This window comes from Strongylocentrotus purpuratus, unplaced genomic scaffold, assembly GCF_000002235.5.
Source record: "Strongylocentrotus purpuratus isolate Spur 01 unplaced genomic scaffold, Spur_5.0 spur5_scaffold_9, whole genome shotgun sequence".
Lineage (NCBI taxonomy): Eukaryota > Metazoa > Echinodermata > Echinoidea > Camarodonta > Strongylocentrotidae > Strongylocentrotus > Strongylocentrotus purpuratus.
This window is the reverse complement of record NW_022145615.1, coordinates 19,638,432-19,661,251: the sequence shown is the minus strand read 5'-3', so window position 1 is coordinate 19,661,251 and position 22,820 is coordinate 19,638,432. Positions and strand designations below refer to the sequence as shown.

General features: G+C 36.2%; 1 protein-coding gene across 2 annotated transcripts; it reads right to left on the bottom strand.

Moving 5' to 3' along the window:
- Window positions 1-9,574: 9,574 nt before the first annotated feature.
- On the bottom strand, window positions 9,575-22,441 carry LOC587884 (peptidyl-prolyl cis-trans isomerase FKBP8). 2 transcript variants are annotated; one of them, XM_030976734.1, is made up of 11 exons: window positions 22,337-22,441; window positions 21,314-21,747; window positions 20,465-20,552; window positions 19,128-19,238; window positions 17,994-18,068; window positions 16,783-16,810; window positions 15,561-15,644; window positions 13,624-13,713; window positions 12,585-12,662; window positions 11,508-11,645; window positions 9,575-10,612 (listed from the first exon to the last, which is right to left on the bottom strand). In XM_030976734.1, the coding sequence occupies exons 2-11, from the start codon at window positions 21,726-21,728 to the stop codon at window positions 10,538-10,540; spliced, it is 1,182 nt and encodes a 393-aa protein (XP_030832594.1). In that variant the 5' UTR covers window positions 21,729-21,747; window positions 22,337-22,441; the 3' UTR covers window positions 9,575-10,537. The 2 variants fall into 2 exon arrangements, with proteins under 2 accessions (XP_030832594.1, XP_030832595.1); XM_030976735.1 differs by having other exon boundaries at window positions 21,314-21,743.
- Between the last annotated feature and the right edge of the window lie 379 nt (window positions 22,442-22,820).

Sequence of the window (22,820 nt, the reverse complement as noted above, 5' to 3'; positions counted from 1 at the left end):
ATCACAAAAAGGTACAAACCTGAATTCATTCTTTTGGTATTCAGTGCAGTAGCCACTACAGGGAGGAACATACATATTTCATTAAATACCTTTCATTGCCCAGTATTTTACAACTCTCTCAGGAGATCCCTAAAAAATCATTGATACCTAATGTACAAGGCAACATGTACATGTAGTGGTGTAGTCAAATCAGTCTTGCCTCGTAGGCCACACAAAGAAATACTGACAGGTCGTCTCTAAAAACAGTGTGAAGACTGATTTTTACCACATACCGTTTTTGTTATTATTGTACCATATTTAATATGTATAATGTAATTGCAAAAGCTTGAAAAATATTCTAAAATTTCTTGTAAACTTTATTCTCAAAAATCAAAATGTATATTCATACCATTGAAATCAATTGGGAACCCCCCCCCCCCCCCCACCTCCCTCTCTCTAAAAATCCTTTACTTACATGTACTTTATATGGAACCCTGATGCCTTGGAAACAAATCAAGTGGTCCCTGGACGAGTTCAGAAGGAGTCCTTTCTGTACAAGCCCTAGATCATATCATGCCATTCTTGGGAGGAAATTTAAATGGAATTCACGTGACCACTGTAGACAGGCAGCCTACAAGATAGCCATGAAATTGTCAGCGTTTCTTCAGTTCCTTTAATCGATAAGGTGAAAGGAAGGGAAATATGATTAGGAAGAAGGAACTGATGAACACAGGATGTGTGCGGAAATGCATTTTTTCTCAAAAAGTTATGATGGCATTTTGATATCAATACCGCATCCTCGATCCACATGTACGTAGATCCAATGTACATCACACATGAAATAGCCATACCTGAGTTGCCTATGAAGCGTACCCATGAATAATGATATTCTAGGTACAACTGTAGGTGCTGTATCGGTGAGTTTCAGGGGGGGGGGGTAGAGCAGCCAGCCCCAAAGATGTAATAACGTTCCATCTTTGTCCTCGCATTTATTTGGCTTGTTCTGTAGGTCTGGCTGTCGGCTATGTGGGTTTCAAGGCTATACGTTGAATACTGATGTCTGTTGCGCTCCAATTGTGTTGACATTTAGAGTGAACTGTTGTTGATTTGTTGAGAGAGCCTTGGCTGCGGAACGAAAGACCCGTAAGGTGATAATGGGGCTTCCAGTATTAAATCACGACTGTCCTACATGTATATCCCCCCCTAACCAGGCAAATCTATTTGTAGTACGGATGCAGCCAGTGAGGTACATTGATTTTTATGTACAGTCTTACACGTGGTTGGGACGTCTACTCTTGTCATGAAGCAGTTTAAATTTAAATCTGATGAAACTCTTATACATTTCTTTTGCAATTTTACAATAGTTTCTCCATTCTGGGAAAAACTGTCTGAAGTAATCATTCACTATCCTAAACAAACATTACTATTCTTTAATTTTAATTTTAACTATTTATTTTGGTAGTACACATATTACAAATTATCAACTTCTTATTCTTATGTTTTAAATGTAATGTTGATCGATGTTCCAATAGTCCCGTCTCATGATGTGATTAAAAGGGGGTTCATTAGAACCTTTGGTTAGTACATAGTTTAAATTCATACTGGTCAAACTGTCTTTGATGATCTACATAATTCTGGCAAATCATAATCCAACATCATTTACGATTTTGATCCTGAAATCAAAGAACAAAGGACAAAATCATATGATACGCCACCTGTACATGTCATACTGGGCTGATTGACAGTATGGTACAGTGCTTTACATGCAGGCTGCATACTTTTCCATTATTGATCTCAAAAGTGAGATTTCCTGTTTCGAGTGCAGGAGTCGGTGTTGACCATGCACGTGTGACCTTACGCTGTCACACGCATGTGTAAAGGTGTGGCCAATTCGGTTAATCAAATTACACTCTAATACAATGTATACCCACACACACAAGGCATTTACATAGGCCATCCGGATTTATACCATGTCAAAGTTTTGGCTCGTGATTCACAGCCTTCTATTTTCATCCCAAAACCATCTGGATACAAGTGCTAAATGCGATATATTTGATACCCCGACAAAAACAAACTCCTATTGTATGCATTACATGTGTGTTGAAGGATTTAGGATAAAACCCTGGCAGATATTAGAGGGATATTCATTATCTTCCAATCTTGTAAGAGCTGATGTGAATGTTGTCTGAATAAGTAGACTAATCAAATGTCATCTGAGGTGAAGTTGTGCTAGTCTCCTCACACAGGCACTTGAGAATTGAAACTGTTATCTGGCAGGCCTTAGAAAATGATCCTTAGAATCTTTAGGCTTGCTACATGTTCATGATTTCTTTTCCGAACAACTTCTGAGACTCTTCGCATGTGGGGAGGGGGGTGGGGGGGGGGGGGGGGGTGTTGACCATCACAAATAGCAGATTTTTGTTTTATATGAAAGATCAAAGGCTTGTATGTGTTTGATTGAGGAGGATGAAAGGGGGGGGGGGGGCAGAGGGACCATTTTAAGCAGCAGCATATGGTCTTGCATATATAGGAGGAGGGTGTTTTCCATATATCTTCTCGGTCTGCATGACACAGGTGTCATCATATTGATGAATGTAAAATTTCTATCCTGATCCTTTTGAAAGGCTCTAGCTCCTCTGAGAGTTGGGCAGATGGATCCCCTTTTCTCTAACCCCATCCTTCAAGAATAGACAGGAAATGAAAAGGGCATAATGCTTCAAAGCATATCTTCCTTTGCTGTTGGTATACCCCCCCCCCTTCAGACTTTAAAAATTCATTGTATACCGTAGCTAAACCGTGTAGCTATAAGTAATTTTTTTCTTTTGCAAATATCGGCTTAAGTAATGTCATGCAAACAAACACTGATTATCAAAACGTAGTGTTGAACATAATTTCTAAAGAAAACCCAATAAAAAATTAGGGTCCATCACCTAGATGTGAACATGATAATAACTGAAAACTATTATAGGCGGGCTTCTCGAGAGTGCACACATATATAATCGACCAAGTGCACCAATGCTAATGTTGTATGGTTAAGCAATGCTCGGGACATCAGCTGATATGGACACAAGTGTGAGTTTTCCTATCCCATGTGTATGCCTCTTTCGCCTTACACTGATCTTTGTTTAGACACTTCTTTATACAAATTAGGTATAAATTGCTGTTTGTGTGAATGCTCCCTGTCTTCCTCAGGGTGGACATGAGCGTGTACGCATTATGGATTCATAATCTGCTTATTCTTCCTGTCTGCAATGTGCAAATCTCATGGGGGTGGAACATCCATCTCTCTCAAGTCTCAACCCTGTCCTTCTCCTTCTTTTCTCTCTTTCCTTCCTTCTTTCTTTCCTTCTTTCTTTCCTCTTAAAAGTATGCCTGCAGAAATGTGAGCTGCAAGATGCATTTTACAATACTTTAAACAACGCCCAATGGAGACACATATGTGGTCTTAACATGCACATTTAGACCGTGTTCTTGATATACACATGTAGGTTCATACTTTGTGTAATTGCACCAGACTATTCTTCTTTCATACCATCTGTATTTTGAATATCCCATATGTTCTGTTGTCATTTATATGAGAATATTGGGGTACCGGTATACATGTATACATGTAGTGTGTATGATCTTGTGTACTTTGAATGTACAGTAGTGAAGCAGGTGTAATTATACAGTGTTCATGGACACTCGTCTTTTAGATGTACGTGTCATTTTTGTTTTGATAAGCAGATAGGTGTGAGAACCCTTCTGGCTCTTGAATAGATGTGTACCGAATTTAATCTACTGACCATTACATTTGGCAGTGCCTCACTTAAAACAGGTGTGGTAGCAATATCTATCATAATATTACAATAGGATGATCCTGCAGTGATCTGTGGTCAGTTAGCATGGTTTTAACCAATTATGTACATATATTCATGAAATACATTGTATTGTTTACAATAGATGCACAGCTGAGTTGGGAGCTGATCCTTGTTGACAGAATAGACATGTAGGTTTGGTTAATACCGACTATTACTATTAAAAAGGGAAATCCTTTCATGATTAAGCAGATTAGTTGAATTGGGTCAGTTTGACAAGGAAGTTCAGTAGATTTAAAAAAAATTATGATACATATTGATATGGAAAATCTTTCAATGCTGGCTATTTTGGTGAAACCAATGTTTCTTTTTGTTTTTTGGGAGGTAATTAAATCTGTGACCATTTCCAAAGGTAAATAGTAGCTTTATATAGGAATGTGCTTCAGAAATTTTCATACACTTTTTTTGTCTGTGCTGTATTTTTTAATATGTAATTAAAGTGTTGAATTTTAATCTGTATTGACAGATGTTTTTTTTTCCCTTGCTCAGCCAAGTAGCCATTTTGTACTTACTAGTTTTCAAACGCGAGCACTTGTTAAGCATCTTTACGTATGCTCAAAATGCACATTATTTGCCGTTTATTTATTTGTAAACCATATCTTTAGAAGGAAATATATACATTTCCGATTTTTCTTTTCTCTGCATTTCTTTTCGTTTTCTGGAACCATTTGAATTTTAAATATTCAATTTATGTTTAGATGTGTCGTGACTATGTCTTGTATTTTTGATGTTTTAGACACCAAGTTAAAAAAAAAAGAGAAATGTACAAATTTGAGGTACATGTACACTTGTATTTAGCCATATTATGGAAATTGATAAACATTTTACTGTCATTTATGAAAAATGTAGCATATAGTGTGTCTATTGTTAATATTTGGAATTATTTTGGAATGTATAAAATGCAGTAGAAGAAGAAATCACCGTCGAGTTGTGTTCACCATCACATATTTCAGTTACATTGCACCAGGGACTCGTTTCCTTGATTGCACTATTGTGAAATATGGGATTGTGTCCTTTTCTTCTTGAATAAGTTACCTATGTGTGTACAAAAATAATAAAAAACAAAGTGTGTAAAAGTTGAATTTAATGTGTGTATGATAATTTATGTTTTCATTTAAGGACTGGACACGCCTTCAATAAAATCAGATATTCAGTAGAGTAATTATCATTTTGAAATTGGAGTTTTATTTCTTGTTGAGTGGAATGGTTCAGCATACGAGGGTTGAAAAGGCGTGGTGTGTGTGAACACATGGTATGATCATATAGATGATATATATTTGTTCATTTTAATATTTTTCATACAAGAGCTTTCACAATAGAACAGCAAAACATGTTTTGGTGTAGGGTAAATGTAAATGGTTAAAGTTCCTCTGCACTAGTTTGGCATGGAGGGATTAGACCTCCCTGCATGGTTACTGACAGGTGGTTATCTCATCAAAATTAACATCTCAATTAACATAAGAAAAAGAGGATCATTGGGGGACCAATGGTCACTGATTAGGCATTGCTTTATATATAGAGGGACAAGTAGCTATAAGTAGTTCAGTGGGGCTTTGATATTTTTCATATAAGAACTTTCATAATAGAATGGCAAAACACGTTTTGGTGTAGTATAAATGTGATTAGTTAAAAGTATACCCCTTTTATTTTCTCTCGCCCAGTTTTGAGGTTTCTGATCACATTCAAAATTACAATTTGCCCCATTTTCATATTGGGGCAAGATAAAGAGACAGGTAATGAAAAATAGATATAAAAGACTTTTATTTCTCATTTGCAACATCTCGTCATTTAATGACAAAAATATGTGAAACAACAATACATGAATATAATTATTACACATATCAAAAGTATAAATATTAAGGCTGACTATGAGTCTACACAGTCTACATTTTTCATTAAAATGGCATTTTCTCTTTTTACACTTTTTAATAAGCTGTCCTTAACATTATGTAACATATTTATTTTTAACTTTCAGTATAATTTCACAATTAATGAGGATGAATAATTTATATTAACAAAAAAACACAATCAGGAGTTCAGGACTAATTCCCAAATCTTCAGCATGGAATGTTACTTACATGATGAGATAAATCTATCTAAATGTAAGAATCTAGGCATGATTCAAATTTACATTTGCATATTTTCATTTTTATATAGTTTTATTATCTACATGTACATGCAACATATCGTGAGAGCAAAATTTTAAATGAGCATGCATCTCCATTTGGTATTCAAAACATTCACACTTAGCTCACTAAAAATATTCCTACAGAATTGTTGTCTGCAATACAATCTCTGAGTACAATTACAGGGGTTTACAACATAATTTAGAATGCTGGACAATTCAAATTTACAGTCAAATGAAACAAATTAGGTTTATTTGTTATCGGTAGCAATCATACAGTTTGACATAGAGCATATTCAATGAATATGATTTAGAATATGCATACTGATAATTCATGCATCCCACATGTACCTCCATAACAGACAATGAAAGAAGGTGCTTAAGCTATCCTACATCTTTATTACAACAGAGTGGAATCTCATTTAAAGGAATACGATTATAATGACCTCCCATCATAACAAGGTAATTTAGCCTGCCCAACTTTTTAAAAAATTATTTTTTATATTTATATACCGGTAGCTCTGATATAAACACAGTTTCATTGTAGCATGGTAATTTTTACTGGCATCAAGTCCTGGGATTATGATTATTATCATTATGTTTTTAGCCCGGATATAACAGATTCATTACAACATCAAGTTTAACGATCCAAGTTCCTCTTTACTTCTTTGTACTTTAAAGTGTACTCATCACCAAAGCCTGTTTTGCTCTAGATGCAAGGTGTTCCATGTCACTGTACTGCAGTCAAACTATGAGCTTCAAACATATCGTCTACTGCAGTTTAAATACACTCCCAGTGAACCGTAAAACGCCTTGTTTAGTAGACTAACAAACTTGCATAGAATAGGGTGCACACAAGTGCGAGCCCTACAGTTCATTTTAAACATGTTTGAATTGACGATATACAAGGTGAAACAGATTTTTGTTTCTTTTTTTTTTTGGTCATCTCTTGAGCTACTGAAAAACTAAGACCTTCAGGTACAATGAAACTTTCATGAAATGTTTTTAAACTGCTTGATATTAAATAAATACATAAAGGTATTAAAGTTTCAGGGGGAAACAAATCATCCTCTTTTTCATGTCTTTGCATTCTGGATAAAGGAACCAAACTAGGTAAAAAAAAAAAATAATAATCGATGGGGCATTTAAAAAGGATGGTACTTTCAGTGGTAAGATACAATTTTTACTGAAGTGCCTGGCACACAAAATGTAGCTGAAAAGTAACAAAATAAAACAAACAATATAAATGTCACAAAAATTCACAAACAAAACAAGAATAATTATTTAGTCACCAACAGAATTGAAAGATGATTTGTAAATACCTCTTTATAGTGCAGGAAATATGAATCACTAAATATTGAAATTTAAATTTAAAAAAATGATATTATATGCAACCATTCACTAACACTGCCCTGTGAAGTGAGGTACATGTAGGTGTAGAGAGAGAGAGAGAGAGAGCAAGAGAGAGAGCAAGAGAGAGAGAGAGAGAGACAAAGAGAGAGAGGAAAGGGGGGCGATATCAGCCTACCCCCAGTTTGCGCCAAACGACAGAAGGATAGTAATTGGTGTCGATAAGTAAAGGCAAGTATGAAATGAATCCTACTATTAACCTGTAAATTAAAAAAAGCATATAATCCTTCACTAACCATTCCCAGGTGTGAGGAGTGTAACCTTAGCAACAGGGGAGGGGAAACCCCCAACTTGCCCCATTTGACAAAACTGCTAGTAATTGATGTCAACGGCTTGTGACAGATATAGTGCCAAGTGCATCTGATTGAGCATGGATTGTTTATCAGCAGGCAACACTTGGCTCTATTCCACAGATTATTTTCCATAACCAGGATTAGACTTGTAAGTTGGGGATGTTTTTGGAAAGTTGTTTGTTGCTCAACTGTACTGAACTTGTATTCGTCGCCATAGCAACAGTCTAAATATACAAGTCGAGCGAGGGAGGTTGAAAACTAACGGCAATGAAAGGGTGTTTTGATACACGTAGGAGTTAATGACTTTGGGTGTATGGCAAATGTTTCAGTGTAGGATTATGAAGAGTGAGTTAATCAGAACACACATATCATTGATGCAAATGAAAGAAAGGCCTTTCTTCTTAGGAGGATACGTTTACAACAAAGTTCTGTAGAAACTAATAATGATAATTAGCCCATTGCCTATATGAACCAAGTGGCTCCAGCAAGGAAGCCTACATGTATATGCATGAGAGAATTGAGTAATCTATGGATTGAACACACTAATTGGACTATAAAATCCTCATGTTGACTGAACTGTGACCTTTGAAATAACACTGAAATCTTATCAGTACATATCTCTATAATGATGCAAACTAGCCCAATGTTCGACATTTTAACGAAATACAGGTTTTACAAAGTGAGGGGGATAGATATGATATTAATAAATTCATATTTCTGATTCTGTATCTCTTGTAAATCAATGGAGGGAAGTGCAGTTGAAAACAAAATGCTCGTCAGCCAAGCACTATCATTGGTGCCATAAGAATAATAGACAAAAATACATTTCAGTGAGCAGCTAAATATACAAAAAAACAGTAACAAAAACAGTAACAAAAACAAACAAAAAAATGAAGAAAGATTTTTTAATAAAAATTACACTTTTAGAAGGTGCAAGATACAAAATGAACAACATAACCATAATGATTTACCCCTCAAAAAAGAAGGAAGCGATCACATACTATACCCAATCCTAATCCTGGTCCTAACCCTGAAATTAAAACCCATTTGTAACCCTAATCCTAACCTTACATCTTTGACAAAATAAAATCCCTTGGCAACATTTGTAAGAGCACCCTCAAAATATATATAGTTTGCAGAAATACGCATTCTCTACAGACAATGGGTATTTATAAAAGAGGCGTCATGGTCTAGTAACCAGACTGTGGAACACATGGTTCGGGGTTCAAGTCCCCCCACAGCACCAATGTCTTTGGCAAGACATTGGTCTAATCATTTATCATTTGCCGCTCTCCACCCATGTGTAATAAATGGGTAAAATAAATGTATTCCTTGAATGCTTTTAGCACCTTTAAGGTAGATGTGCTAAAGCCAAGTAAAAATACTACTTTGTCGGCGCCTTGAGCATCCCCTTGGAAGGAGACATGCACAAATTACCAGTAAATGTAGCTATTATCATTATCATTATCTACATGGGCTACAATAACAATACAAAAACATTGGATTAATTTATAGAATACACAAGACCTCTTTACTGTAGCATACAAAAGAGATGATTATATGGTTTGGACGTACACAACATTATGGAGTATATGTATTAATAATACTGAGTTGATATTCTGTCTACATTGGCGTTAAAACTTGCGACAAGTGGAGAGTTTTCAAAACAATAAATGCATAAAGGGAAAGGAAGGGACACAGAGAAGAAAGAAGGAAAGTGAGAGAGAGAGAGAGAGAGAGAAAGAGCAAAAGAGAGAGTGAAAGAGGGAGCAAGAGAGAGAGAGAGAAAGAGCAAAAGAGAGAGAGAGAGAGAGAGAGGGGGGGGGGGGACAGGATACAGCTGCTGGGATCTCTTTAGTAACTACAAAACTTTTGAAAGATCTTGCAAATATCAATGAAAAGATTATTTCCTAGAAATAGCTATGTACAATAATCTATATTGTTCACACCTTTTTTACATAAACATATTAATCAAATCATCTCACAGCTCACAATCTTCAATCAAAGTTGATTTCCCTTTTTAAATTAACTTTGTAAACAGGTGTACATATACTTAAAATAGGTTGAAAAGGTAAATGCAAGTATCTCTATCTCTGTAATATTCCATGATCCTAGCATCAATATTCATGCGTTTCAAAGTTCAAAGTTACAATTTTGTAATAAGTTAATATAAACGTTGGGTGAAAATTGGGATCAAATCATGCACATGTGTGTAGATTGTAGAAGTATTTTATTAAAGAGTATTATTGTAGCTTATACCCCAACTGTGGGGCAAGAGGTTAGCATGAATACATCACAAAATGGGCTATTTCCTCCTACTGCACTTATTTGCTCCAGAATCCATGGGCTTCTTGCTTCTACAAATAAATCCAAAGCGACAGAAGAAGGATAGAATCCGTACAAGGCGAACATCTGGATTAAATGCCGTGGATTTCCTGCATCTCTTCCGTGGACCACTAAAGAAGGGTGCATGTAGGGCCTTTAATGGTATGTAGAACTGAATATAACTGCAGAAAGAGGTCTCAAATACAGGCGATGCTATCATAAAAATAAACCACATAACTTTAGTTTATACCAAACTTTAAAACTACAATGGCCTATAACCGATCATCAGTTTTATCCTGCTTGAAACCAGTGCCAGCACTCCGTAATTCATATTGTGTAGACTCCACAAAAAAAAATCACAACGAAAGATACTTTTTCGGGCCTGACAAGGAGAGATAGAGACCCGTACTTTGCTTACTGTCATCAAATGGATAATTTTAGGCAATCGTATTGCATTTATTGCATTTTTAAAGGTGTTTATATTCTTACTCTGGAGTTGTTTTGAAGTCCATTTGGTCACAGATGGCTAACAGCATCGTTATGTAGGTCTACGACAAATAAAGAGAAAGCACTACCCCGACAGCAGCAATGATCACTGTTAATCCGATCAGAAGATAATAAGCCTGAGTTGAAAAAGAAAAGAAAATAATATGATTTAAAGAGATTTCTAGCAAGTCTATCTAAAATTGCTTGACACATAAATATTGCTTTAGTTTTGTTAATACAGCTCCGTATTTGGCTCACCAAAAAATAGTTTGACTACTATGAGCTCACGACCCCCTCCCCATTTTCCAAGAAGACCAAAAGTGCCCCTTATCACTTCTGATAAATGTCACTCTTTATCGTCGCTTTTTACTTCTACATTTTTTTCCCATTTCCTCTGACAAACTATGCCCTTTGAAAGTCATGAAACAGCCTCATTTAAAAGGGAGTGCAGCATGGCAAATACTGGTTAACGCCATCTCCGTCTTCTTTTCCACAACTGCACGTAAACAAATTTACTTGATTAACGGTAGTCAGCGACTTAATCTCTACATGGCCAGCGTTCGCGAAACAGACCAGGGTTCTCCTCACGCTTCCGTTTCGTGTCTGTTGCACGCACGTGATTGCTGCAGTCCCCTTCGTCCGCAGTCGCATTATACTCGACTGGCCCCCCCGAGTCAGGCCACAAGAAAGACACTTAGTCTTGTCAGGCTACACTCCCTTTAACTGCTCAGAATACTGTCACCCCTTGGGAGGGCATCAGGGTCCTGGGCAAAAGGGGCGCAATTCCCTACATCTACCAAGATAGACAGGGCCTCTTCTACCTATTTCCCCTTTTCAAAATACGATTGGGTCCCTTTCATATGCCACACTAACAAATCATACTTTATTGAAAGAGGCATCTTCATAAGCTACATATAATAATGGTATTTTCAACTGTCTGGATGCAAGACTGGACTGTTAACCAATGTAGAATTCAGAACACGGGGTACATCATAATCAACGTCAACGTCAGAATGAAATTTTAAAACTTACTCTATTGCTATTTTTCTGTTCTTTCTCAGACTCGGACACGGCGGCCATATCTCCTACCATCCTCTGGTACATGGCCTTTTCAGACTTGACCTCCTTTTGCTGTTTCACTGAGAGCTTAGCTAGCTCTTGGTGAATGGTCTGCACAAAAGAAAACATAATTAAAGATAAACTTTAGTACTGGTAATGCGATTGCATTGTGAAAGAAAAGGTGTGGAAAGGATCAGAAACAGTTGATCATGTAGCATGTAGCATGTAAGTTTTGCTGTGCACTGCAAGGTTCTGGAGTCATCAAAATCATAATAAATTTGACCGAGTCTTGGTAAAGTAACAAGCACTCACATAGAAAGCTATATATGGGACAACACACATGATGTCGGGGCTAGTACTACCTTGATTTCCTTGTCTTTCTATGCTCATTACTCAGCCAGTATACATTTTCTTCCAAAATTGTTAGGGACATGTCATTTATTTGTAATCTTGAACATTCAGTGTAAGTTTCGTTTGATTCTGTGAGAATTTTTTTTTTTTTTTTGTACAAGTACTGGAGTTATTAATCTTTGATAACTTAGCAATCTCTTGGTGAATGGTCTGCACAAAATGAAACCAAATTTGGTATTCAACAACTTCAAAACCAATGTCTTTGAAAGCTTGGCTAGCTCCTGGTGAATGGTCTGCACAAAAAGGAAAAAAATTTAAAATCTGTCTACTGCTTGATGTTATCAGTCCATGTCCAATTTGGTCTGCCTCTTTTTCTTATTTTCATAATTGTGACAAGGTGATCATGTTCCCATAACTCCCCATTATCTCTCTCACTTTCTTGTTGGACATATAATAAATGAGTCCATCCAATATTCATTGTGCACAAAGTATTCATCAAGTGCCCCTTCACAGGTAAAGTGATCAGATCTGTTAAATAAAACATGGTGCCCAAAACAGGACATCATACCAACATAATAAAGCCAGTAATAAATGGTGAAACATCGCTGAGACTTTCGGGTTATTGATTTAAAGCTTTGCCAATACATAACATTTATCAGACAAATCCCAATCTTCAGGAAGCCAATCCTTATTTCATACCTTGTTCGATGGTTCTATTGCTAATGCCTTTTTGAGATACGTCTGAGCTTCAGTGAATTCCTGTTGGCCAGCTAGAACCTAGAGAATGAGGAGAGGAGAGGACTTCAATAAAAATAAATGACATAAATACAAAAACTCTTCAGCTTTCTTATCAGGCTTTCTCTCTATTAAACAAGATATTACTTTACAAGCTCGACACTGAATTTCAAAGATCGAAATGGCAGTCAGAACAAACATGTAGCTTCTCCATTGCAGTCAGGCTCTACAGTTTCAAGCAGTGAGTAATTACATGGATTAAACAGACTTATTACCAATTTTGTGTGCAAGGCCACAGAAAGAGCTGTAACGGATCCAAATGAACAACAAAAGTTTTCAAATCAATCACAATATCATATTCATTTATTAAATAGTAGTTGCAATTGATATCAAACTTAAGCTGAGTCAGCTTAAGAAACTCAGCTATATATATGACAGGGGATAATGATAGTAATATTTATATAGCGCTTATAAATATTAATGACTTAGTTACTCACAATAACCATGCCTTCTTTACTAATAATTATCTTTCAAATTGACATTCAAAATAGAAATCTGATGTAATACACATGTTTTTGCTACCTTCCCTAAAGTAAATGACTTGTCAGTTGTCCTAGCCATAGGAGTTAATGCTGTTGAACAATAACCACAGAAAAGCTTATAGATACAGACATACTGAAGCCGGTACACCAAGACTGGCATCTCATTATCATTTGTGGAGCCAATCAGAGCTCGTTATCTTTTTTCTCATACACTTTGTTCCCCTTCATTTCTTGTTTAGATTGTTTGATTTTGTCCATCCGTTCATTCTTGCATTCTACTCTTAAGGGTACAAGACAAAATTTGTCAGTGTGTCTAAATTAAAAGCTATTGTTACATTGTGTAATACATGTTTGTATCACCTCCCTCCCCCTTCTCTCTCTCTCTCTTTCTCTCTCTCTCTCTCTCTCTCTCTCTCTCCCTTCCTCTCTCCCCCTCTCTCTCTCTCTTTCTCTCTCATTACCTTGCCCTTCCTAAACAGTGCCTTCACGTTGCTGGGTTCCTTCAATAAGACAGAATTGCAAGACTGAAGAGCTGCTGAGAATGCGTCCACCTGCAAACATAACATAGAATAAATTCATAAGAGAACATACTATCATACATGTACATGCCAACTTTTAACAGCAAAAAAAAGGTTGGAATATCTCATGGCAAAATTTTGAATATTCATATACATTTCTCACCAAAGTTTCAGACAAATGAGTAATCTAGGGTTTAGAACATTAGTTCCCAAAATGGGAAAAATTTCCTTGAAATATGAAGGGTTTGCAGTTATGTGATAAAAGCACTATTTATTTCCAGGAAGGCATTCCACACCATACTAAAGCTTGATATGGAAATGTTAATATGCCTCTTTCATGCTAACTTTGATGCTAACAAGATAATCTACAAGGTATAATCACCCAACAACTATTGGAAATATATAGTTGCATATTTTGTTCATGTTGAAATTAACTGTCACTTAAAGCTAAACTTTAGTACTGGTAATGCGATTGCATTGTGAAAGAAAAGGTGTGAAAGGATCAGAAACAGTTGATCATGTAGCATGTAAGTATTGGTGTGCACTGCAAGGTTCTGGAGTCATCAAAATCATAATAAATTTGACCGAGTCTTGGTAAAGTAACAAACACTCACATAGAAAGCTATATATGGGACAACACACATCGTGTCGGGGATGGTACTACCTTGGTTTCCTTGTCTTTCTATGCTCATTACTCAGCCAGTATACATTTTCTTCCAAAATTGTTTGGCACATGTCATTTATTTGTAATCTTGAACATTCAGTGTAAGTTTCGTTTGATTCTGTGAGAATTAATTTTTTTTTTTACCAGTACTGGAGTTTATCTTTAAAAACAATATCAGAGCTTCTTTTGTGTGCAATTCTGCGGCAATGGCTCCATGGTCTATTTCCTACATTTACAAAATTCTTTATTTTAATCCTGGACCAAACACTACATGCACAGTGTATACTTATACAGCAAAACCTGTCTATAAAGACCACCCAAGAGAGACAAGAAAATTAGTCTTTATAGGCAGGTGGTCTTTATGTAATAATAATAATATTTAGCTTTTATATAGCGCTTAAAGGTACTATGTCCCTTTTGCAGCCAACCTCAAATGCTGTAGAACTTTGCAGGAATTATGAATATGTCATGTATGTCCTATCTGTGAAATTTAAACATTAGCAGTGTCCTCATATTCAAATTATGCAAGGAAACCCGTTTACTTGCTAGACTTCACTGTCAGACACTATTGAGTGTCTGACTGTTTTTTTTTCCTTCTTTGGTAATAAAATACATGAAAAGAGTTGTAAAGGGTACATGAGCATTTGTCTACATCAATAACCCACTTCTTGTGATGGCCAAGATTAAACTGATTGAATCTTTGCGCAGCATAAAACGTATGACCATTCGGTACAATTGTCTGAAAATCAAGACTATTACTTTTGGGCTCTATAGCCCTAAAGTCGATTTGACAACTAATAACTTATTTTCCCACTTGAAGACATTTTCAAGCCCCAACTTTTTTAGGGAAGTTCTAAATTAGTATTATCTTTCAAATGCAGTTGGAATTTAACTTTTTCATTTTTTGGGCCTGCAAATGGGACATAGTACCTTTAATACAATGTCTCTAAGCGCTTTACAAATATACAATTATGTACAGGTTCCTTTAGTACACGTTTCAAAGAGAAACCATTTTCAAGAGAAACCATTTTCAAGGGAAGCAAAAATGTGGTCTTTGTAGACAGTGGTCTTTCTATACAGGTGGTGACTAAAGGAGGCTTGACTGTACCTAAACCTCACCTAAAACCCCATTCTAACCCTAATTCCGACCATGTCTTTCACAGATTAAAGCCTACAGAATGGCAGGCCACAGATTATCATCCTAATTCCTTCTTACCTTGAGCTGAGCAGCGGCCAAATTATTGAAGCATTTGACCAACATATCATTCACTTCCTTCTCGTAGTCATCACCCTTTCCACTCTGTCAAAAATAAACACAAAAGTGATCATTTACATTATTTTTTGACACCATGATATAAACTCTTCTTTCCATTTAATATCATTGTCAGACCAGACAAAATTTAACAGGTTAATGCATGGTCCTGTTTCATAAAACTTGTTATCAATAAAAAATGCTAACTTCTATGACAAATTAGCTGTCAGCTAATCCGTTGCCACTGTTTCAGTAGCTTATACCAGTTATTGTAAGGATTAAATTGATCACATATTGTTCTTCAAATTTGCAACAATTATATTTTTATTTCACTCGGGGAGAACCTAAAGCCGTCTGGTTGCTTACTTACAAGCGTTTATGCTTTCTTAGCAGTCAGGTAAAATAACCACCACCACCACCACCAACATCAATTTTATAGCTAGATTTTTTTTTTTTTTTAATGTCTCAAATAACAATATACATGGGCGAGAACGTTGTTGAAATGTTGAAAAATGTTGAAAATTTTTTTTTTTGATCGATAATCAATGATTCTGAATCTCTCAACATGTTGCCAATTTCAGAATTTTAAAGCTTATTTTCTTTTTTTTTTATATTTCTGTCATCAAACACAATATAGTCGTGTAACAAAGATGAATGCAGTGTGTACAGAAATCCTGCCCATTCTACTAATCAAGCATCTGGCATATTTTTAGGGCTCCGAATCAAGTTGTTGAGCCAAACTGCAAAATGTGGAATGATTGTCGGGAAAGGGTTCTTGGTTGGTTGGTCCTCCAAAATACTCGTCTGAGTTTTAACTGGAGGTGCGGGTAGGGTGTATTAATTTGTAGATGGGGGGGGGGGGGGGACGATAGGGCAATTTTGAATTTGACAGGGTCAGTGTGGGCGATAGTCTCCGGTTTAAGCTGGTTCAAATCACGCACTGTTCTCATGAAGAAGGAGGTTGCGAATGTGTCCGTTCTTGAGTGGGTCGGGTTAATGATGATGTCTTATGGATTTTACTATCAGCCATTTTAATAGATTTGGGAACACAGTGTAACACAGGATTCCCAACAATGCAATGTCTTTAAAAAATCAATGTGGATACTGATACACAAATCTTTCTCAACATTCTCAACATTATCTTCTAAAGGCTACTTTACTATCTCCAAACTACATGTTCACTTACTGGACAATCATCTAGCAATGTGATGGCTCTGCGAAAAAAAAAGAGAAGAAGATAAATGATCATTAGATGGAGAAAATGACGATTACATAAAACAATCATTAAAAATGACCACCATTCGTAACATTATTCTAACTATCTGCAAGCCCCTAGAGGCACTGCTTGCAGCAGAATGGAGATACCGTAAATCTGCATGTATAAGGCGCACTTTTTTTCCGTCGGGAAAAATTGAAAGTCGGGGGTGCGCCTAATACACAGGTACAGCATATTTTGAGTCCTCAAAATGCTACTTTTTAGTGGTTTCCGAAAATCTCTGTGTCTCAACATGAATTACATAATGAAAATAAAGAATAGGATCTACTACCGGTATTTGAATTTAAACTACGTTCCTAATTTGAAGGGAAGAGAGTTTTTTTGGGGTTTTTTTCAGTCTCGATAAATTATGCCCCTTCACAAAGCACTTTGCCGGCCGAAGCTCTCCCGTGTCTCCAGCTCACTCACCTGTATCCTGCAGCTCACTTACACGGGGGATATCGACTCACCACTCGAAATCTAGCTGGTCCAAATTTTGGTTTGGACTCCAGGGGAAAATTTTTCTGTCATCTTTAGTTTTAAAAACAACATTGTTACTATTCTTTTTTACTTTGACTTTTTGACTGTAAAGTCGTAATAAATAAAAGTCCTTCCCAATATTCTGCATCATGGCTTGCGTTTCCGAACGGGACCGCATGCTGAAATAAGATACAAATCTGAGATGGTGTCGGCAAAAAAGCAAACCCAAAAGGGAATTTTTTTTTTTTTTTTTTTTTTTTAATTCCAAAAATAGGGGTGCGCCTTATACACAGGTGCGCCTTGTACACGGAGATTTACGGTACGTACCATTACACCATCATTTTGCTTCGCTGATATTACCAATAATTCTTTAAAATACCTGTTCCACTGAGAATTTACAAGCACAAGTGTGTGATCTTCACACCTTGCAAAAAGAAGACACATGAAGGCAAGAAAAGTTGTTACCTGAAAACATTTTCAAGATTTTTCTTCTTCTCCTTAATTTATTGCTTGTTTTGTGAACTGGCTGACGTGAAATTCCTAATCCTGACAAATTATGTCTCACATGCGACGACGTAAACAGATGAATAATTGAATAAGGCATCTTCCAATGCATTTAGAAGTATGATTACAAATGTACAAAATTGAGTAATTGACCTTACTTTGAGTACGAATTGATTGCACCAGAAAAGTCCTTCCTTCCAAACAGTTGATTACCATACTCCCTCTTCTTGTTTCTGAAAACAACAACAAGATATATAAAAGTATAAACATTGTAAGGTTACTGACAATTGCTCAAAGTTGTATTCATACAACATCTTAAAACTTATGCATAAGGAACTGTATTGATGACCATTACCTTTCATGTCTGTACCTTTCCTATCGCACTTTGTATAAATGTATCATGTATGTATTTCATCTTTTGCACAAGCTGCGCCTTGAGCATTTGACTGTCAAGTGGATTTGGCGCCTTATAAATCATATGTATTATTATTATTATTATTATGTGTGGTATTAGGGCCATGACATTTCAAAGTTGAAAAACACAAAGAGAGATATGTATATATCAAGAGACAAAGAAAAATGTAGAACTATTGGGAGTATAAAAAGATTAAAAAGAGAGTAAATGAAATATCAAGAATGACTAAAGACATGAGTAAAGAGAGGTAGAGAGAAAGAGGAAAGAAAGAGCAATGGAAAAAATGTTGTGATCTATATAATCAAGAGCAATTCCTTAACAGGACACTTTCACGAAGTACACACATTTGGTGTTGTGTCCAAGTGTGGTTCATTCCTCTTGTGGCATAACATTATTTTGTGAATCTTAACTATTTGCATAAATATTTCCATAAATATTTCCATGAGGAGGAAAATTTCTGCTTTTAAAACCCCTGTATGAAGCCCCAAAGTCGTCAAAAGTGTTATGGTAAAATTTCACTTAAATTGTATCATAATGGGAAGAAGGATGTCATTTAAGACACACTTCTACAAAGATCCCTCCCCCCCCCAAAAAAAAAGTGTGTTTGAAGACAAATATTGATAAAAGAAAACGTAATTTGGGTTTTCTGTTGTACGTCAAAAAAAAAAAATTGTATTCTTTCATTAATATTCGACTTCAAACACATTTGTTTTGAAAATCCTTGCAGAAATGTGTCTTTAATGACATCCTCTTTCACGCTATGATACACTTTAAGTCATATTTGGCCATCAAATTTTTGGGGCTCTCAACAATTTAGAGGGGCTTTAATGTCAGTTGCAAACAAAATGAGTGAAAATCAAGGAAATACAGTACTTACGCTAGCTGACATACTTCTTCTAATGTCATTGTGATAGGTGTAGGTGGAGGGTTTGTTTCTAATAATTCTACTTCATAAATCATGTCAGTGTTGGGCAAAATCTTTGGCGCTCTGAAAAGATACAAAATAAAAAAGACCAGATGGGTTTATTTCATGATTTTAGACATTCTGAAATGAGGATGTACACTCAGCGAAAAAGAAAGAAAGTGGACATTCTTTATTATTCATATTTTTATATATAAACCATCAATACAATATATTAAAATATGTATCAAATCAAAGAAAAATTAATACTCTACTACTCTACAAACATCAATTAAGATCAAGTTCTGAACTTTCACCCTTCGATGGGGACATTCATTTAACCATCAGAAGGTCTGATTAAGAAAATGGCAATAATAGAGCAAGAAGCCATTCAAATGTGAATGAGCATGTGCATCTGTTAGACACTCTTGTTCAACAATGAAAACAAAGAATGAGAACCAATAAGGAGGATTAAGCTCTGGATGTCAACTGTAATATCAGGACTGCATTGTTTTGACAAGCATAATCAAGATGCCTCTCCTTTACATCCAAGATTGTGGACAAGCCATAGGATACCTCCATTGCTCATCAATATTTGAATGGACAGATGCCCTATTTTTGCAATTTATTTTCAGAGACTCATTTATTGAATGGCAATGCTTACTTATGCATTAATGGTACAATTCCATTTGCATATCATTTATTTTGATATATGAAAGATAACTTTATATTGTAGTATTTCTTAAGGTACTATGTCCCATTTGCAGGCCAAAAAAAATGAAAAGGTTAAATTCCAACGGCATTTGAAAGATAATACTAATTTAGAACTTCCCTACAAAAGTGGGGCTTGAAATGTCTTTAAGTGGGAACATAACGACTATTAGTTGTCAAATCGACTTAAAAGCTATAGAGCCAGTAAGTAATAGTCTGATTTTTCAGACCATAGTACCGAATGGTCGTACGTTTTATGCTGCGCAAAGATTCAATCAGTTTAATTTTGGCCATTACAAGAAGTGGGTTATCGATATAGACAAATGCTCATGTACCCTCCACAGCTCATTTTATGAATGTTATTACCAAAGAAGTAAAAGGCCAGTCAGTCACTCAATAGTGTCTGACAGTGAAGTCTAGCAAGTAAACAGGTTTCCTTGCATAAATTAGGACACTGCTAACTTTTGAATTTCACAGGACATACATGACATGGTATTCATAATGCCTGCAAAGTTCTACAGAATTTGATGTTGGCTGCAAAAGGGACATAGTACCTTTAAGGTAGTATTTCTTAATGGGCAAGCTCTACTATGATTACTTACTTTCCATATTCACCATAGGCAAATCTAGCATTGGTATGGATTTCTGCTACCTCACCTAGCTCCATCAGGCATACACACAAGTCAATAGCTGGGGAACAAATCAAACAAGCAAAATCAATCACTTTGCGATGAGACTGGAATCAAAAGTCAAAACCTAGCTACATACTAGAATGACAATCATCTAGTATTATGATTAACCTTTATATTTGCCAACATTTCACAGCGAAAAATAGGAATCTCTCAAGGCAAAATTAGGAATACAGTCTATTTTTATATACATTTCACACATAATAATTCAGAAAAAGAGAAAAATCTAGTGTTCAAAACAAAAGATTGAAGGCTGAAAAAAAAGAATGGTTGGCAGCTTTAAACAAAACACTTTTTATTTCGGACTGCATGGGGGGGGGGGGGAATCTTACACTAGGTGGGTGAAAAAAGAAAAAGAAATGTTACTGATGCTTTTGCAGATCTTGGGGTTATAGAGCATTTTAAAGTGAATCAAGATAATGACAGTTATCATGCAAATCATACAGTAGATGATATTTATAGACTCCTCAAGAGAGACAAGGATACAGTCTTGTAAAAGGTCCATTTAATACAGAATTCAACAGCTCAAGAAAAACATATACTGCACTCTATAGGTTTGGATGGATGCTTAAAACTCAGACTACATGTACTGTATATGGTTGAACTATCACAATGGTTCAGACATTCTACTTAGATAATAAATGGAAGCATACAACCCAATGGGGTCTAATCTTGATAAGCACGAATAAAACAGGATCAACCTCTTTGTTGTTTTGCAAACTATTCTTGCTATTTTAATTTACACTGTACATCACAACAAACCTTGTACTATTTCTCCTTCTCCTTGTGTGAAAGTGGCCTTTTCTTCACCCTCGACTTCTGTTCCATCCTCGAGCATGCCCTTGTACCTCACAGTCATGGCCATACCCCTGTCAGGCCGAGCGGCCTCTCCTTGACCAGCCTTGAGAACCTTCTTCCTCAGTTTGCCACTCCCTAGAACATCCAACCATTCCTCCCCGTCTCCACTCCCAGAGACCTCTTCTTTCTCCTGATCATCGTTAACGACCGAATCAGACTCTTGCAGCGGTTCCTTGGGCGTGGATATCTGGCTGCCGTCAACAGCAGTCTGCTTGGCTTGGTCACCATTGGCGTCACTGCCTGGGGTAACTTCCTGGACTCTGCTGGGGTCGCCCGATGCATCGGCTTTGCCCTCTGGTTTCTCCACTACATCAGCCATTGTTTGTTCACCAATGAATCTACAAATAACAAACGTGCAGTTGCCACCTATAAATACCATGTCCAAATTTGGTTATTAATAGAGTTTAGTGGGAATGTATTCAATGAAACCAGTCAATTATGACTATCTTCACCAAAAAATTTCAATACTAACTAGACCTGTAGGGGTCTAACTTTGATTAATAAATTCAATTGATTCCCTTTTTTTTCTTCATAGACTCTAGACCCCTAGTTCATGATTATATTTCTGCATTTTTATGCCAGGTTACTAAATGAACTCATTGCATGCACCTTTGTATGCTATATTAGGCGCTATTTAATATCGCAAAGTAAGTTTCAGACTGGCAACACAAAAAACGTTAAAATGTCAATTTTCAAAAAATTCGACAAATGTAAATGTTGTTTTGCCATCTCATCTTACAATCACGACCGCCCATCGCAGCATCCGGCATCCATCCCTAGCAGGCAGCCCAAGGCGCGACAGAAATGCCGGGCCGGTAGACTACTTAGATATTGCACATTATTTTGCTCTGCTTATCCATACCACTAGACTACTCACAACACAGAATGTTCATGTTAATTTGAATAAGTTCACAACCAAAGTCTTACCACACAAGAATGACTCTAAATTAAGCAGCAATGGTCGATGTCTCGAGCGAGAAATACGATTTCGCAGAGTAAGCTTCCCTCGAATTTTCTCTAATTAATGTCCGTTGAGAATTGCATTGAAAAGTTACTATTCATGGTATCTGTAAACGAACAAAATTTTATTTGATTTCTTAAAGTTTTTCTTAACTCCTGCATGTACATTATTCTCTTTCTTCGTTTCCTTCAATTTCTTCTTTTTCTTATATTAATTCCTCTGTTTCTTTACTATATGAAAGAAAACATTTTTTAGGGCAGTGATTTGCCTCTCATTTCCTCGATAACCTTCCCCCCTGCTTGACAGGTTCTCCCTTTTAATGGGGGGAGGGGGAGCAGGAGATGAAAAATGGACGTCTCTTCTCTCGCTCGCCATCCTCGTTTTGTTCTTGTCTTTAAAAATCTACTAGAATTGGACCCCAAGCAATATGTCAGACAAGTGACAATACCT